Source organism: Palaemon carinicauda, chromosome 8, assembly GCF_036898095.1.
Source record: "Palaemon carinicauda isolate YSFRI2023 chromosome 8, ASM3689809v2, whole genome shotgun sequence".
NCBI lineage: Eukaryota > Metazoa > Arthropoda > Malacostraca > Decapoda > Palaemonidae > Palaemon > Palaemon carinicauda.
The window spans coordinates 82573908-82592764 of record NC_090732.1 but is presented as its reverse complement, the minus strand read 5'-3'; the positions used below and the strand labels follow the sequence as shown (position 1 = coordinate 82592764).

General features: G+C 41.8%; 1 protein-coding gene across 5 annotated transcripts in view; it reads right to left on the bottom strand.

The window, feature by feature from the left end:
• The window catches only part of bur (GMP synthase burgundy), a 266584-nt gene that overhangs the window by 39861 nt on the left and 207866 nt on the right, over positions 1-18857 (bottom strand). For 4 of the 5 annotated variants that reach the window (XM_068378694.1, XM_068378693.1, XM_068378692.1 and 1 more), the window contains one exon: positions 11537-11674. In XM_068378694.1, the coding sequence (XP_068234795.1) occupies positions 11537-11674 (138 nt within the window). The remainder of the gene's footprint in view (positions 1-11536; positions 11675-18857) is intronic. The other variant, XM_068378691.1, reaches the window with a different exon arrangement.

The window sequence follows — 18857 nt, the reverse complement described above, 5'->3', positions numbered from 1 at the left end:
AACAATGCTACTACATATGATATTAAACACTGCAATTTATTTTTCTTTCATTTCAGTAATTAAATAAAAGATCACACTAAATTTTTCCTTTTAGTCTAATTTCGAGTATTATTCTTGTCTGGTCTTCAGCTACTGATACTAATCTTAATTTGTTGGACAGGAACTTAGTGTCTATTAAATTTCTTATTCCTGATCTAAATATTAGTCTCTGGCACAGTCATTCAATTAGTTCATTCTGCATGTTGCATAAGATTTTGTATAATTCTGACCATCCTTTACATTCAGATCTTCACGGACAGTTCCATCCTGTTCGTAATCTTAGGCATCCAGTTAATTCTAATAGTCAGGTCTTCTCCATCATGAGGCTCAATACTACACAGTATTCTACAAGTTTTATTCCAGTTCTGATCAAGTTGTGGAATGATCTTCCTAATCGAGTAGTTGAATCAGTAGGACTTCAAAAGTTCAAACTTGAGGCTAACGTTTTTATGTTGAACAGGCTGACATAACTTTTTATAGTTTATATTTCATACATAAAATATATTGTATGTTGATGGAGTGGTGAGAGAGGTGAATGCTCGAGTGCTTGGACGAGGATTGAAACTGGTAAACGAGAATGATCATGAATGGGAGGTAATTCAGTTGTTGTTTGCAGATGATACTGTCCTAGTTGCAGACAAGGAAGAGAAGCTTGGCCAATTAGTGACAGAATTTGGAAGGGTGTGTGAGAGAAGGAAGTTGAGAGTTAATGTGGGTAAGAGTTAGGTTATGAGATGTACGGGAAGGGAAGGTGATGCGAGGTTGAATGTCATGTTGAACGGAGAGTTACTTGAGGAGGTGGATCAGTTTAAGTACTTGGGGTCTGTTGTTGCAGCAAATGATGGAGTGGATGCAGATGTACGTCAGAGAGTGAATGAAGGATGCAAAGTGTTGGGGGCAGTTAAGGGAGTAGTAAAAAATAGAGGGTTGGGCATGAATGTAAAGAGTTCGAGAAAGTGATTGTACCAACTGTGATGTATGGCTCGGAGTTGTGGGGAATGCAAGTGATGGAGAGACAGAAATTAAATGTGTTTGAGATGAAGTGTCTAAGGAGTATGGCTGGTGTATCTCAAGTAGATAGGGTTAGGAGTTAAGTAGTGAGGGTGAGAATGGGTGTAAGAAATGAGTTAGCAGCTAGAGTGGATATGAATGTGTTGAGGTGGTTTTGCCATGTTGAGAGAATGGAAAATGGTTGTCCGCTAAAGAAGGTGATGAATGCAAAGGTTGATGAGAGAAGTACAAGAGGAAGGCCAAAGTTTGGGTGGATGGATGGAGTGAAGAAAACTCTGGGTGATAGGAGGATAGATGTGAGAGGGGCAAGAGAGAGTGCTAGAAAGAGGAATGAATGGCGAGTGATTGTGACGCAGTTCTGGTAGGCCCTGCTGGGATTCAGCGTTATGAAGCTTCATTTGTGGTGGATAACGGGGGAAGGTGGGCTGTGACACCCTAGCAGTACCAGCCGAACTTGGTTGAGTCCCTTGTCAGGCTGGGAGGAACATAGAGAGGAGAGGTCCCCTTTTTTGTTTCATTTGTTTGATGTTGGCTAACCCCCAAAATTGGGGGAAGTGCCTTGGTATATGTATGTATGTATGTACATGAAATATGTTTTTATGTTAATGTTTTTAAAATATTTTATTTTAAATGTTAATTACTTCTTATATTGTTTATTTATTTCCTTACTTCCTTTGCTCACTGGGTTATCTCTCTCTCTCTCTCTTTCGTTTGCACTACTAGTGCAGTAGCACTAATCTTCCTCCGTTTTGTCTAAATTGGTTGAAATGCTTTTGCTGTATACTTATAAATCCAAAATGAATTAAAGATTATTTTATATCATACTTTTGCTGAACCGAATTCATTGCTTAGTTCAAGTTCCATCGCCGATCATAACGAACAAACGAACGAATTTACACATCTGTGTATAGGTTAGAAATTCAGCATAAATGAAATATGAGTGATTTTATGCCATGTTTTTCTTAAAATCGCTGCCTAAAACAGAAAAAGTTTTGTTTACGTTTCATCGGCAATCATGTCGAACAAACAAACGCATTTACACATGCAAGTGATAACCAATGATACTAAGAGCTTTTAGTAAAGATGTTATCATGAATAAAAATTGTGAAAAAATCAAAAATTTTAAGTAATTTTTATTTTTCCTAACATACTTACCGAGAACTACTTTCTTAGGAGTTACCTGTAATCTCCTCTCTACCGACCAGAGTTTTGTGTAGTATACCTTAAACCCGTTTTCTATGGAGGGCTAACTCGCGAGTAAGAGAACGTGCCCCGAGGGTAGCTTTTGCGCTAGGTCGAGGTCCGCTTGGGTCGTGAGCGCCAGTAAGTTCTTCGGATGTTGCACAATTCTCGCAAGGGCAGAGAGGCACTCGGGGAAGGTAGGGAGGGCCATTACCCGAAAGTAGTTCTCGGTAAGTATGTTAGGAAAAATAAAAATTACTTAAAATTTTTGATTTGTTCCAACACGAATACTTACCTCGAACTACTTTCTTAGGAGACTTACACTTTAGGAGGTGGGAGTGCCTTCCTGACCCTCAGACCCAGCAAGCGGAAGCCAAGAGGCCTAGGTATAAAAACAAAACATACTAGGAAAACGGACGATAGGGTAACTACACAAAGAGCTCACGTTAGTGTCTAAGTACTCACCCTTTGAAAAACTTCTTCTGATGTTGAATCCAGTAATGCAGTTGCAGAGACGTGTTATCCAATGGTTACAAGAGGGTTATCTCCGATAAGGATAGGGAAAAAACGGGGATTAGGGTGAAAGGGAACGAACCTGTCTCCCTGTTTGCTATCCACGATTGAGCCTGGGGCTTTTACCGTTAAATCACTTGGAGCGCGGAGATGACTGTTCCAATGGAGAACCCGTCTAAGGACCTCCTTGAGTAGTCCTTGAGGTAATGGGCAGTAAAGGTTGACTGGTTCGACCAGGTACCTGCACGAAGGATCTGACCCACTGCCATGTTTTTCTAAAAGGCTAAGGACGTGCTCAGACCCCTGATGTCATGGGGTTTGGGAGCGCCTGGTAAGGCCAGTCCTTCCTTGTAGGCCCTGGCAATAACTTGTCTCAACCAGAAGGAGATGGTATTCTTCGATACCTGTTTCTTAGTAACACCTGTGGAGACGAAAAGGCTCTTGATGCCTGGCCGGAGATGAGCAGTCCTTTCAAGGTATTTTCTAATGGCACGGACCGGGCATAATCTCAAATCCTCAAAATTCCCCGTCCTAGGGATAGCTGGCAGAGAGAAACCTTCAAATTTTGGGTCCCAGACAGCTGGGTTCTGGGTTTTCGCCACAAATGAAGGAACAAACTTGAAAGAGATCTCTTTCCACCCCTTCGAATGAGAGACGTCATAAGACAGCCCATGGATCTCCCCTACTCTTTTTGCAGAAGCCAAGGCTAGCAAAAAGACTGTCTTGAGAGTGAGATCCCTGTCTACGATATCTTTCATTGGCTTGAAGGGGGGGCCACTTAACATCTTCAGGACCCTAGCTAAGTCCCACTGAGGCACCCTAACTGCTTGTGGGGAGCAGGACTGCTCAAAGCTCCTGACAAGCATCGAGATGTGTCTAGAGGAACCCAGGTCGATGCCCTTCAGAAGGAAGACTTGACCCAAGGTAGCTCGCACTCCTTTCATAGCTGGGATTGACATTCCTATCTCGTCCCTGAGATATACCAGAAAGTCTGCTATGTCTGGGACCGAGGCTTTGAGGGGCTTAATGCGCCTCGAAGCGCACCACTTCGTGAAAGAGGCCCACTTCGCTTGGTAGACCGCTGCCGACGACCTTCTCAGGTATAGCGACATCCTCTTAGCCGTAGCTGCTGAATACCCTTCTTTCTTCAGCAGCCGCTCGATAGTCTCCAGGCATGAAGGCGTAGAGATTGTGGGTTGTCGTGAAACCTGAGAAAGTGCGGCTGTCGTAGAAGATCTGACCTGTCGGGGAGTGGCCATGGAGGGTGACTCGCCAGGTATTTTAGGTCTGCGAACCACTCTCTCTTCTGCCACCAGGGCGCTACCAAAGTCATCCTTAAGTTTCGGGCAGTCCTTACTCTGTTGAGTACTTGCCTTATCAACGTGAAGGGGGGAAAAGCGTACAAGTCTAGGTTGTCCCACTTGTGCTGAAAGGCATCCTCCAAGGCTGCCCTTGGGTCTGGGACAGGAGAACAATACACGGGAAGTTGCGCGTTCAGTTTGGTTGCAAAGAGGTCCATCACCGGGGAACCCCAACGTTGGATGATGAGCTTGGCTACTTCTGGAAGGAGGGACCATTCTGTCCCTACTATTTGACCCATCCTGCTGAGACCGTCAGCTAGAACGTTCTTTTTCCCTGGGATGAACCTTGCCAATAACACAACCTGGTTCGTTTCTGCCCAATCTAGGATCTCTAGGGCGAGATCGCACAATTCCCTTGATTTCAAACCTCCTTGTTTCTTTATGTACGCTACCACTGTGGCGTTGTCGCACATCAACGCCACAGTGTTTCCCCTTAGTAGATCGACGAAGTGCAGGCAAGCTTTCTGGACTGCCTTCAACTCTAGGACATTGATGTGTAGGTCCTTCTCCCCGTCCATCCAGGTTCCTCTCGCCGTCCCGTTGAGGAGATGGGCACCCCATCCCTGGTTGGAGGCGTCTGTGAAAAGAAGTAACTCGGGAGGGTCGTTCGCGAAGGGCATCCCCTTGAGCGAGTTCGACCGGCAATGCCACCATTCCAGGGAGGGTATTGTGTTTGGTAGGACTGGGATTAATTTCTGTTGCGAGTCCAGTTGGCACCAGAAGTTCTTCAGGTTCCATTGGACGGCTCTGAGTCTGAGTCTCCCCTGGGGAACCAGTTTTTCCAACGACACCAGATGCCCTATTAGTCTTTGCCAGTCCTTCGCCCTCCTGGGTTGCCCCGACAGGAACGGAAGAAGGATCTTCATCAGATTGCTTATTCTGTCCTCCGACGGAAATGCTTTTACTAGAAGGGTATCCAGTGTCATCCCCAAATAGGTCATTCTGGTGGAGGGGGATAGGTTCAATTTTTCCGCATTGATCATGATACCCAGACCCTTGCTAAACTGGAGAAGTTTCATCCCTTGCTCCTTCAAGACGTCCTTCGAGGAGGAAAGAAGCAACCAGTTGTCCAGGTACCGGATGAGGCGAATGCCTCGCTCGTGAGCCCACACTGAGACTGTCGTGAAGACTCTCATGAATACCTGGGGAGCTGTTGACAATCCGAAGCAAAGGGTCTTGAATTGCAGGATCTGGGTACCCCATTTCACCCGGAGAAACTTTCGACTCGAGGGGTGGACCGGAATCTGGAAGTAAGCGTCCTTGAGGTCTATGGTCATCATGTAATCTTTCTCCCTCAAGGACAGCAGGACTGACTTCGGAGTGTCCATTTTGAACTCTGTCTTCCTTATGAACTTGTTGAGAGCCGACAGATCTATCACCGGCCTCCACCCCCCCGTCGCTTTTTCCACCAGGAACAGTCGACTGTAGAAACCTGGTCCTGGGTGTAGGATCTCCTCCATGGCGCCCTTCTCCAACATGGTGGACACCTCTTGAAGGGCGGCCCTCTTCAACGGGTCCTTGGGTACCAACCACTCCGACTGGCTGGCCGGAATTAGAGGGGGAGGTTCTGCTAAGAACGGTAACCTGTAGGCCTCCTTCAGTACGGACACTGTCCAGGGCTCTGCTCCGTGAGCTTTCCATGCTTGCCAATATAGTCTGAGGCATCCCCCAACCTGAGGCTTGGGCAGGAATAGGGGGCCTCCCACTCTATCTCCTCCTGGAGGAGCGGCCTGAACGGCCTCTCCTGGAGGCAGAATAACCTGTCCTAAAGGAGGCTGACGCTGCTGGGGCTCCTCTACGGGGGGGCTGAGGCGCTGAGGCCCAAGAGGAAGAAGGGGCTTCTCTCTTTGTCCGGCTAGGAGGGGCCTGAGGCGTCGCGGCACTGTCTGAGACTGACCTCTTGTAGGGAGGTCTCCTTACCGGCGTAGGCCTGGGCGCGTTTACTTCCTTCCTCTTAGCCACCTTCTCCATGATCTCCTCCAACTCCTTTAAGGGGAACAAGGAGTCACCCCACAAAGGAAGGCCCCTCATGGCCCTCGCCTCTCTGTCTGGGACCTTCCGGGAAAGCTTCGCCAGGATGGTGTCCCTCTTGCGAAGCACCCAATTCGCTGACAGGGCGAGAGACTGGTAGGTGAGGAACTTGAGAGTCTTGCCCCCGGAGGTGATAAGCTCCCTCAGGAGGCTTTGCTGTTCTGGGTCTGTCAGGTCATAAGTAGCTTGCACACCCACTAGTGTGGAAGCCCACCAGTCTAACCAAGAGGAGACGTGCACTAGGTCCTTAGACATTTCCATCATCGCAGCCTCCGAAGGAGAAAAACAGATCGGGGCTGTAGAGGCTCTGTCCTCCGAGGCGCCCTGTACCAGAATATCGAAAGCAGGTTCCACTTTGCAGGCTCCCGGCCGTTGTCCTTCTGGCACATAGACCCTGCTCTGCGTTTTGAGCCCCTGGAGCAACTTCGAAGAGCTCTGCGTCTTGGGAGCTTCGGCATTGCCTGCCACCACTCTATCAACGTGCTCTCGTCCCAGGACGAGATCTTGGGCCACAGGAAGTGCCAGGGAAGCTTTTGGTTGGACAGGAGCCTGCATCAACCGGATAAGGCTGGACCTCCAGTAGTCCTCATCGGTAGCAGCCGGTTCTTCGATCTTGTGATGTCTCCTGATCAGACTAATTACTTTTCTATAGGCAGAGTCCTCCGTCGGAGAACCTTCCCTACCGTCGGCCGAAGCCTCGACTTGGGCCCGGGGAGCCGGGTCACCGGGCACTCCCACCGGGAGCCTTGGTCCTGGCACAACAGGCACTCCCCTGCGGAGGTACTGGTCTTCCCCGGCGGAGACCTCCGCACCAGGGACGGGGGTTAGGACAGGCATCGCCGAACCGGCGAGGACTAGCGTCCGATCATGCTCTCTGGGGGACGAGGACGCGGATCCCGTGGGCTGACCCGACAGCGGGAACCGTTCCTTATAGTCCGAGGGCCGCACCAGCTGGGCTGATTCGGCCAGGCTGCCCGTAAGGAAGCGCGGTTCCCCCCGCTGGGCGGGGTGAACCGGAGGCTTCGCGGTCTTACGCCTGCCTGCAGAGGCCTTCTCGCGTTTCTCCCTGCGAGGGTCATAACAATGTCTGGAGGATGGTCTCCTTGGCGAGAAATCCCTGGACCGCCGGTCCGGGGAACACTGTATCTCCGACTTACGGGGTACGAAAACCCAATCACCATCGGGTGACCTACTCCTCCTGTGTTTCCTCTGTGGAGAGCGGGACCGCCTCCTGCTGTACCTGGAACGGGATCTTGAGCGGGAACGCCTGCTCCTGGACCGCTCCCTCCGACGCCGATGTTTCCTCCTGGCTTCCTCTCCCGAAGAGAATGACTCCCCACCATCCGAAGAGCCCGACGTCACCGTACCCACCGTACGGCGGGCAGAAGCGGGGGCCGCAGGGGACTTCGCGACTCATTGCGTACCCGAGGTAGAGGGTTGCAGGAAGGTTTCCGGAACTTCCGTGAGAGGAGTTAGGAACGAGGGTTGGCGCCCAACACTAGGGAACCAGGTATCCAGGCCCTCTTCCATCCGCATAGGGGACTTACATGGCGTTTTAGGAAGCTTCCATCCGAAGGCATCACTCACTGCGGAGCCTAACTTACCCTGGTTGTCGCCGCCTGCCGAAGAACCTGAAACACAGGCCCACGAAGGGGGCGAAGACACAGAAACAACATTGCTACACCATAAGGGGTCATCGGAGGAAACGTGCCCCCCAAGCACAAGGGCCGAGTCTCCAGAACTCCCTGACACAGCACTACCAGGCTCTTCACTAGCCCGAGAAGGTCCCGCAACTCCATCTTCACACTCACCAGACTCCTGGGGAAGAACGCCCGGCTCTCTCCCCACAACGGACTTACCTCGTCCCCTACTCTGGGTAGGGGAAGGAGAGACAGAAGCCCCGTCGGACCGTCCACTGGGCGACGGTAGCGGCGAAGAAACACTAGATTTCCTGGGTGAACGTTTCGACGATTTCTTTTTCTTCGTGCCGTAACGCACCCACTGAATTTCACTCCAACCAACACACTCGAGGCATGTATCCGAAGGAGAGCAAACTTTGCCCCTACAGGAAGAGCAAAGGGAGTGAGGATCCACTTCAGGTTTGGAGAGGAACGCTCCACACGATTTTCCGGCTCTAGGCCCAGGACAACCGCGGATCTGCTCCATAACGCACAAACACAAGACACAGGAACGCAGAGAATCAAAGGAATACACTTGGGAAGCACAAGGAAGGGTAGTGAACGCACAGGAACACAAGGGATAAGCACAAGTTACCACGCGGTAAACGCGTGGGACACACGCGGCGGACACAAAGGGTCGAGAGAGACGAGAGCGACGTGGTGTCACGTTGCGACCAGAGAACTTACTGGCGCTCACGACCCAAGCGGACCTCGACCTAGCGCAAAAGCTACCCTCGGGGCACGTTCTCTTACTCCCGAGTTAGCCCTCCATAGAAAACGGGTTTGGGGGTATACTACACAAAACTCTGGTCGGTAGAGAGGAGATTACAGGTAACTCCTAAGAAAGTAGTTCGAGGTAAGTATTCGTGTTGGAACAAATATCTATAACCAAAGTGTAGTAACAGGCTGGCCTTGAAATTGCTGTCCGCCCAATAAATGGAGTATACAATAAAAATGCTTTTTTAAGGAAATTTTGGGGTTCGCCGTTTACATGGGGTCTCCTTGATACGGTAATATATGGTATATGTTTTATTAAAGATCAATTAACTATTTAAATAATTGTAATATTCTAGAATGCAATGCTTCCGACACAAAACTGAATATATGTGAGAGAGAGAGAGAGAGAGAGAGAGAGAGAGAGAGAGAGAGAGAGAGAGAATCAGCTGTTGAAAAGTGATCGAATGTACAGACTTTATTTATTTAAAAGTAAAAATGATTATCGAGATATTTAAGTTTTTAATTTATAAAATAAGCTGTATTTCTGTTTAAGAAAGCATAGATAACATACTGCGCAAGAGACAACACATAAGTTGCGTCATGCTTCTAGAGTAGCGGCGTCGGCTACAGTCGTCTGAACGAAAAGACTGAACATTTACAGTAAGTACAGTTAGGTTGTAATGTAGTAATATTATTGTACATACTGTATATTACAGTATCAGTGAGTACTAGGTTACAGTACAGTATTACTAAATAGGAAAAACTTTTGCTATACATAACAGTAAGGGGATGACGACGACGACTGTAAAATTTACCTTAGCACAATACTGTACTGTAACCTTACTGTGTCCAGTATATAGTCTACATGTGTGCAAATGTTCTGTACACTGTACATATGAATATAAACTGTTATAAAACCAAATTAAAACTATTAGGCAGTATTTACTGTGTTAATTATCAGCTTGGGCACCCGCTTGTGGCAAGGGGCAGTAACTTTTTAGGGTAGGAGCTAGCCCACCCTAGTGTAACATTTATTCATCCCGACTTCTGTAACCTAACTATCGCGATAAGCGAGGTCTGACTGTACTAATTATATAACAGTCTCAGTCCCATCTTACTCTTATCTAATTATGATTACAAGTACTGAACTGTATTTTCTTAACTCAAAATGCTATTAAAAATAAATAGACTTGTACTTATCTAAATGATTTTCTTTACAATTTAAAAACTAACACTCCCTTTTTTTCAGACACCTGATCTCACTATCGCAAGTGAGCTAGTGTATGATTATGTGACTTTTAACAGGGGGTTCAATTAGTTTATAGAGATCTAGGCCAGATGCATAAAGCATAATGAAAGCAGTAAATGCATGGTCAGAGATAAACATTGATGAAAATAAAAAGGGATTCTCTGTTCCTACTATTGATTACAAGTTTTAAGGTGTCTTTCATGCTAAATGTTTTGCAAACAGGTTGTTATTGGAGGAAACAGATCCTCATTCCCTTTGGGTCTCGAGTAGGGACAACAATAGTATTCAAAGTGTAGATGTTTGGAATGAGATAAGTTGTCAGATAGTCTCGTGGATGAATAAATAACACTCATGTTTAAACAAGTTCTTAACAGGGACTCTGGAAATGTATAAGGAAATACTATTTAAATAGGGGGAGAGTTTGGATAAGACTACTATTGTGGACTTAAGAGGTGTTGTAGAAATTAGGGTTCAAATGGGTGGTGGTGTAATGAGACTAACAAACTTAAATCTCAAATTTCAGTGTTCACGAATTCACGTAGTCTGAAGGTGCTAACACTCATTCAGCCAGTGGCAGTGTTCCTAACCTAACTAGTTTTAAAGCCTAAGCTAACTGTTGAATGTTTTGCTAAGTTGCTCTAAGTTACAATCTGTTGAATGTAATGATGTTATTCAGCTCATTAAAGTTGTATGCTGCCCAGCAAGCTTCAATCTCTCAATTCAGTCCAGCTCCTTCAATCATTAACATTCACCTTTCTGCAATCCTGATTCATACCTTAAACAATAGGATTCACAGATAGAAGAATGGAATAAGTGTTCTTATCATATATCCCTCCTGCTTCTGGATCAATTGCTGTTGAATAATAATGTGGTACCGTCATATTATGCTTATAACGCCAGGCACACAGATTTTCAATACAACATTAGTAATTTCTGCACAGGCTTACAAAGTTTCATCATGATACAATTGGCATTGGTCACATCAATCCTAATGTAGGGAAATTATGTCACTCCTAAAGTAAGCTCAGCCACTAGTATTCATAAGCTGCCGAGTGTTGGTATCAAAGTAGATGCTAGTACCTCCCAAGGAGTAGGCTATGAAAAGTCCTCAACTACATATATCTTGTACTAGGGCACTGAGTGGCCCAGGTAATAAAGGAAAACTGGATAAGTCAATTTTCTGATGGTGAATTTTTTGTTAAAATTAAGATGGAGGTGAAGATATATTTAATTGAACTAATTGAGAATATGTTAACAAAAAATATACTTGAGGCTAGTTCTGACAGCCTAAGAGTTCCTACATAACACAATAATTTTTCCTCCAAGAAAAGAAAAGATGACCCAATTTAGTGGGAAACACTGGGATTCCAGATATAAATATCAGGGGCTACTCGGCTAGTATAGCAGTAAGATGCAAGTCTTGCATCATCATGGACAGCCGATAAAGTCTTGCCTTGGCCCATGAATTTAAGTTGTTTAATGGGGAGGTTATTGTTGTGGTTAGACTTGCTCTGCTGACACTGTGATGAACATCTCTCCAGATGAAATTGAAACCAGACACATTTAACCTTTAATCTAAAACTGACAGACATTACGTTTTGGGGCAATTTGTTGACCAAAACATATGGCTTTTATAAGCAATGGATTTGTGGGAAAAAATACACCTTTTCAATTTCATAGCTTGAAGCAAATAAACCTTTAAAAAAAATACATAATTTTAAGCTGCAATAAAAGTATAATAAAACAAGTCTTACCTGCACACCAACAGACTTGATAGGTAACAACGTGGCAAAGAGTGTTTGACTTAATGAGATCCTATGAAGCTCCTGGCGCTCATCTTCAGAGGTGCAGTTTTCTATTCGATTCAGTAAGGCATGCTTCTGCAAGATACCCTATTCGTATGAAAGGCAGTTACCAATGTCAAGCCCTTGAAACAGGGCAAATAATGGGACTGTTGTCTCCCTAAACATTATTTGCCACAGTATAAAGAGTTGTTAGTACAGTGTAATCACAAAAAAATATGGATCCCCATTTCTTTTTATAATAAAAATATAAAATGTCTTCCTGAATTATTAACCCATGAAAGTTCCCAATAACTTACAACTATTTCTGTATCAATAAAAATTCTTTGAGGGGTCAAATTATCATTAGACAGTATACATACTGATAACCATTAAAAACCAAGTATTCTAAAGAGAACCTCACATACAAATGAAAGTTAGGAAAATTCTTACACAAAAACTAAATTTTAATGATAAGATTAGTTATTTCTATACTCACCAATGTTCATATTGCTTCTCTCTAGAAGCTTGCTTACATCGACGTTGACCACAAAAAGAAAAAAAAATTATTCCCATTTTCTTTCCTTTCAATAGGGTTAGACTTTAGTATAGCAGTGAGACAATCTAGTGGCAATAACCTTGGTGTGAGTAGGCCATACTCTTTTTTGTCTTCGTCTTGAAAGTCGACACTAATCCCATCTTCTTTACATCATTAGACAGTGGAGAGGAAGGTGGGTATGTACAACAACATCAGGTGAGCATAGAAATAACAAATTTCATTATTGTTTATTTCTATTAAGCTTCAATAATGTTCCTATAAACAATTCCCAAACTCTGATGAAAGTGGGTCAGTGAAGAGATAGGCCCTTAATAGACCTAAAATAACAAACTTATTTAATACTCTATAGACTTATCTCTTGTCTAGTATCATGGTAACAAACCATCTCAAACCTAAATTTCTAATACCTTGACTCCCCTGAGTGTACAGTATTCCTAAAATTTTAATACCTTCAGATTGTTTCAAAGTACCCTATTAATGCCTAATTTCTTATATAATTTACCCAGCATTAATTTCCAAATAAAAAATTTGATCCTAAAAATAATCTTTATTTACTCAATTAATAAAACAAACCTACTTTTATTTGACCTTATAATCAGCTGCTACTACAGCACCATAAGCCCAGTAATTAGGATAAGCAAAACTGGATTCTTTATAACACTTAGTATATACAGACAGTCCTTAAGGTACAAACATCCGATTTGCAAACCTTCAGACTTATGAACGCATCTACCGTAAGTAAAAAACATGTTATAACTCTGTGGAGTTATTATTTTGAAATTAGCTCCGCTCCCAACTAGGTTACGATCAAGCCACTGCCACCCAGGGCTTGCAGAACCAACCGGATTTTTTAAAAATCTATTGTTTGCTATTGTGATAATCGTAGCTGTGTGTGTATTAAATCCAGTGTATTTTTGCTTCATTACCATAAATTACAATAACGTTAACTATGGCTGATAAGCAGATTGCTGGTGGTAGTGCAATGAAGCACAAGATGTCACGAGATTCGGGTAATAAAAGTTTGTGGGAGGCATAACTTCTAACTGTGTTCGATCTACTGGAATCCAGACATGAATGATTTTATCTTTGATTGTCATGTTACCATTATGGCTAAGATACAAGATGATGATAGAAATGCCTCTTTTTCTTTGTTGGTCATTTCAATGCTCACCATAGGGAGTGGTTAAATTCTGTTTCTCCTACCGATCACCATGGCTTAAAACCTTTAGATTTTACCTCTGAATCAGGATGTGAGCAAATCATAAGTGAAGCTACTCACAGATCTGGTAACTGCTTGGCCCTCGTATACACTGACTCCCCTGGCATTACAACAAGTAAGGTTGGTTCTCCAGTTGGACATCAGATCATGCCTTGATTTCATTAGTAGTGAAGACTGAGCAGTCTGTCCCTGATGTATCATAACCATGTAAGGTTTATAAGAAATCTCAAGGAGACTGGAATGGGATTCTTCATGATCTTTTGGGCTTGAATTGGTCACAATTGTATAGTAGTGTTGATCCTGTTGTCCCTTTGAATGAGAATCTAGTCAATATAATTGATAGGTGTATCCCTTCTCCTGTGCTAAGGTATCAAGTGAAGGACAACCTATGGTTCAATGATGATTGTAGACGTGCTTATTTGGAAAAGCAGGAGGCCTATCATCTTTGGAAGGGTAACATCAGATTTGACATAGAATAACTATCCTCACCTTAGAGTTTTTGCTCGGATTATTTCAACTGAAAAGGAATACAATTCAACCAGGTAAGAAACCCTTTCTAGTACTGTGGAGGATTTATTTTTGCTTTATTTTTATTTTTTTGTTTTTGCCAAATCCTGTGAGAGAGAGAGAGAGAGAGAGAGAGAGAGAGAGAGAGAGAGAGAGAGAGAGAGAGAGAGAGAGAGAGGAGAGAGAGAGAGAGAGAGAGAGAGAGATATTGTGTTAGCGAGCGAAAGTAGTTAGGTTAACGATCGTTTGTGGTGAGAAAGACTGTTGGTTTAAATGAGATTGTTTGTTTACATTTTTAGTAAGGTTACGACAGTGGTGAATGTTTCGGAGCGAATGCTTTTTTTGATTGACTGCGTCCTGAAGCAGTTGTGTGATTGAATGCTGGATTATATCTATTATTTTTCTTACCAGCGTGGAAGTGTTTTGATTATTTTGACAGTAAGTACAGTTTTGTTTATCTTTGCTTATCGTGATTGTGAATGATAGGAACAATTTATTATTTATCTTTGATTATAGTGCGATAGTTCAGTTAGCTAGAAGTGTTCGTAAGTGTTTTTCTTTTTTATTTTGGCAGGCTGTGATTCCTCCTTTGGAGAGAGTTCCTTTGAATGTTAAATTGTATGTTGATGACCTGGCTTGTTTAAGGAACTTGATACGACTGCTCAGATTTAGATAACGTTGATGACCCGGACTGAATGAACCTACGATCGATGATGATGACGATGTTTATGATGATTATGATGACGATGTTTATGATGATTAGGATGATGATGATGATGATATAGACTGCCCAATAAAGTGAGGCAGTTAAAGCAGATTGTGCCAGTGTTGCGTCTGCCAGAGAGTTGTGGCTTTGGCCTTAAAGGACTGTTGGCCCTAGTGTGGATAAGAGGTCCACGCATAAACAAATGTTGATTTTGGTGTGCGGGTAATTTTAAGTTTGGTAGGGTTTTTTATTTGAATGGTGTTACGTTACTTTTTTATTCATCAAGTTAAAGATTAGTTATAAGTGTAATTATTTTGGTTTGTGGATGTTAAGTATTGTAGTTTTAAGAAATATAGTTGTAAGGTTATGTTTTGTTTTTTGGGTCCTTTTGTCTAAGAGTCCAGTTTTAGATAACGTAAGGGGAAAGTATGTGTTGAGGAGACCATTGTCTGTAAGTGTGATTCAGGGTGTGGGGGTTGTTTGTGTAACATCCCGCCACAGTACAACCCAGCAACATAAGGGGTGGACTACCCTTAAATCTGGACTCTTTTGTGTAGATGCAACAGTTCCTCCTTAACTTGTACCAGATGGTTCTGTCACTCACTGTTCAAAGGAAAAGGCTACCCTTTTGGCTGATGTGTTTGACAGTAAGCAAAGTAATGAAACTCGAACTTCCTCATTCGTGTTTCCCTGAGGCTAAAACTAATTAGTTTAGTTTTATGATCTCGGGGAAATTAAAGCTCTCTTGATGGACCTTCATGCTTATGGAGGTGTATACCCAAATGGCATTTTTCCTTTTTTTTTTTTTTTAAAGATTACAGATTTCTTAGCTCCAAAGTTATCTATTTTGTGCAAGCTAGCAAGAAGATGAGCTTTTAGCATTTGTTGGAGAATTGGTAATGTTACTCCTCTATGTAAATGTGTGTGTTTGTCGTAGCTAAAGTCCAAATGATTATCGCCCAATTTCCTATTATCTAATGTTTTTTAACGTCTTTTGGCAAAACGTCTTAATATGTTTGCTGAAGGTAATCATGTTGCCTAGTTTGTACTTTGGTTTTTGTAAAGGCCTTGGAGCATGTGATGCTCTTCTTACAATCTCCAATCAGATATCCCTTGATTGTGATCAGGAAGTTTGTACGATTGGCCTTGATTTTAGTGCTGCCTTTGACTGTGTTAATCACGAGGCCCTTGTTTTCAAACTCAAACAGTTGAGAGTGGGTGGGTCATTTCTTAGCATCATTATTGAATTTTCAAGTAATAGAATGCTGAAGTGTTGTGGGTATAGGAATGTGATATCTGGCGTTTCTCAGGGTAGTGTTCTTGGCACATTACTTTTCACACAATATACACATGACATGTGGTTTGGCCTAGAAAACAAGCTTGTTGCATATGCAGATGATGTTACTCTCTCTGGATCAATTCCATTTCCTGAATGTAGATCTGGGGTTGCTGAATCCCTTAACCCCTTCGCTACAAGGCCGTGGATTCGCTACTGGAGCTCTATACGAGATTTATCACCATCGGATCTACTCACTTATTTATCCAATAAGCTACATTTCCATGTTTATTTGTTTTACTGCTGATTACAGAATAATTTTTTCCAAGGTTTGCTTTATTCTCCAATTTATCCCCCTCTAATCAACCAAAATATTTTTCCATTCATTAGTAAGTGGTTATAGAATAATTTTGAAAAAAAAAAAATGTTATGTAATTACCTCTAAATAAAGGTAAAACACTGATTTTGTTTACAAAAAAATTTATATTCATTGAAGTGATTATGTTATACTGATATAATTCCATGCTAAATGGCCGTCAAAAGATATAAAACTACTTGTTAGTAAAAATAAACTTTACGCTGTACAGAAATGTAAAATAATTATCCTTTTATTTCCTTTGACACAGGAAATATTATACAATTATCACGTATGGTAAAGCACTGCGATTTGTGTAAAAAAACATTATATATTTATTCAAATGACTACTGTATGTTATTCTATAACAATTCCACAAAAGTGATATAAAACTACTTGACAGTAATAATGGAATTTACGTCAGAGAAATATAATGAAAATATCCATTTGTTTCCCACATTCCTCAAACACGCTACACATTTTCACTCAAAATTAATTATTGATCAAAGTAGTAAAGAAATCCCTCTAAGTAGAATACTTTTGTTACTATATGTGCAACTCTAGGTCTACCAAGTTTTCTGCTAACTTGGTAACACTGCACTCAACTGAGTTGTTTTTTCCAAGGTCAAATTCAGCCACTGTCTTTCTATATCATTTTCAAACTATTTGGGCACAAAATCATTATACAAATATTGCTTAATTACAACATATAAAAAAAATATGAGAAAATAAATACCACAAACAACTAATGTGCCATAGCGTTTTCTGCTGGGAGACCAATAGTTGGCATGTTTGCTTGTAGAAAGGGGGTTGGCGAGTCATCAGCTGATTACCATAAACAAATAACTTGCTACTGCACTTCATTAAACCAAGTGCAATATAAAAATAAATTAATTTATAACATATGAATGATAACTGTAGGTTTATATTTTGTCTGGTAGTGTGAGTGAATGTATGTCATTACTGGGGTGTTTGAGAGTTGTCAAACTCCCTTATACAACTTTTTCTTAGCATTAAGATGCAGGGTGATATTTGGGGACATTTTTAGGAAAAAAGGTGCGTCTTATGACACGGAAAATACGGTAATGAGAGGATTGAAGAACAGAGAAATTAAATTGCCCTTTTGACCCTGGACAGCACCCACAAGTGACATGATAATTGCCAAACTAAACGACTAAGTCTCAATAAAGGATCTCTTTAATACCAATCTTTGATTTTGTCCTGTTCTTTGGATATAGTAGAATTCCCATGTGTCTACTGTACATTACCATACTCTCATTTCTAACATCATCCATACTTCAACAATAATAAATACAAAAAATTTAAAGGTACCAGATATCACCAATTAAAATTCTTCACATTATCAGGGGCCAATTATTCTCTAGACAAAAAATAATCATCTGGACCTAACCTCATTTAGTTACTCGACAAACATAAATGAAAAGAAATACATATTACATTATTATAATTTGAATAGCAAAATATCTTAAATTAAATCTCTTTTCATAAAAATATATCACGAAATATTCAACATAATTCACTACGGTAAGCTAGTTAAGAAAATTTCATTAATTACCTATAGTAATTCCTCATCACCTTGTTGATTATTCATTCATATCGAACAAGGAAAAAAATATTAATATGAAAAATCTGTATTTAAAGATTATTTTTTGTTTATACCAACTATAGGTGCAAGAGAATCCACAATTCAATAACATAGTTAGTTGAACTAATCTCCTCTGTATCATTCCTATTTTAGTACTGTATATTTACTGCCAAAGTAATAACTTGATTGCTTTAAAGATCACAGATCGTTTTAAGAGAATAAAAATTTAACACTAAATGGGAGGTGAATGAGCAACTTTTCTTCATAGAGCTAATAAGGTGGTCCATTTTAATAAGAGGCAAAATAGAATAGTAGTAGTACCTGAACTGACCTTAAGTAACTTATTAGGATACTCTTTATAAATAAGTTTCCTTAAAGAGATACTTCAATATAGTCAACGTCTTTGTGTATCCCCTTCATTTTCTTCTTGATCAAGGAAAAAACTTGTAAAAAAGCAACAACAGGCTTCACCTTTTGTTTACCTTGAACATAAACTCTGTGAATGCACTAGGCTATGGACTAGTTTTGTCAACAGAAGTACTAACACACTACTAAATTCAGCAAGGAAAAACTTGATGCGCTAGAATACATGCCTACAAAAGAACATTCGAAACATGATTCAATTGTTCATCTGAAGCATAAAAGTTATCTAATAAAATCTACAGGATTCTAACATGAAAGTGTACTTTAGAAAGTGGAGGGATATAAGGAACCAGTTTATAAACTCAATATATATTAAGAATTGTTGTTAGTTGACCCTACATGAGAAAGGCTTGATGTCATTTGAAACATGATGGTTGGTTGGGACTATAGAGAAAGGCTCAATGCATGCATTGTTGGTTGAGACTAAATGAGAAAGGCTCAATGCTACTCATTGTTGGTTTAGACTAAATGAGAAAGGCTTAATGCCATTCGAAACGTGATCCAAATGTACATCTCTCAGAAGCTTTAAGAAAGCAATTCTAAATCATTTTTCCTGTTCTACAGGAATTATACGAAGATTTTATCAATATTACAGCTATAAATTATAAATTGGTCGATCATGATTGTCTATTTCATTGAGTGG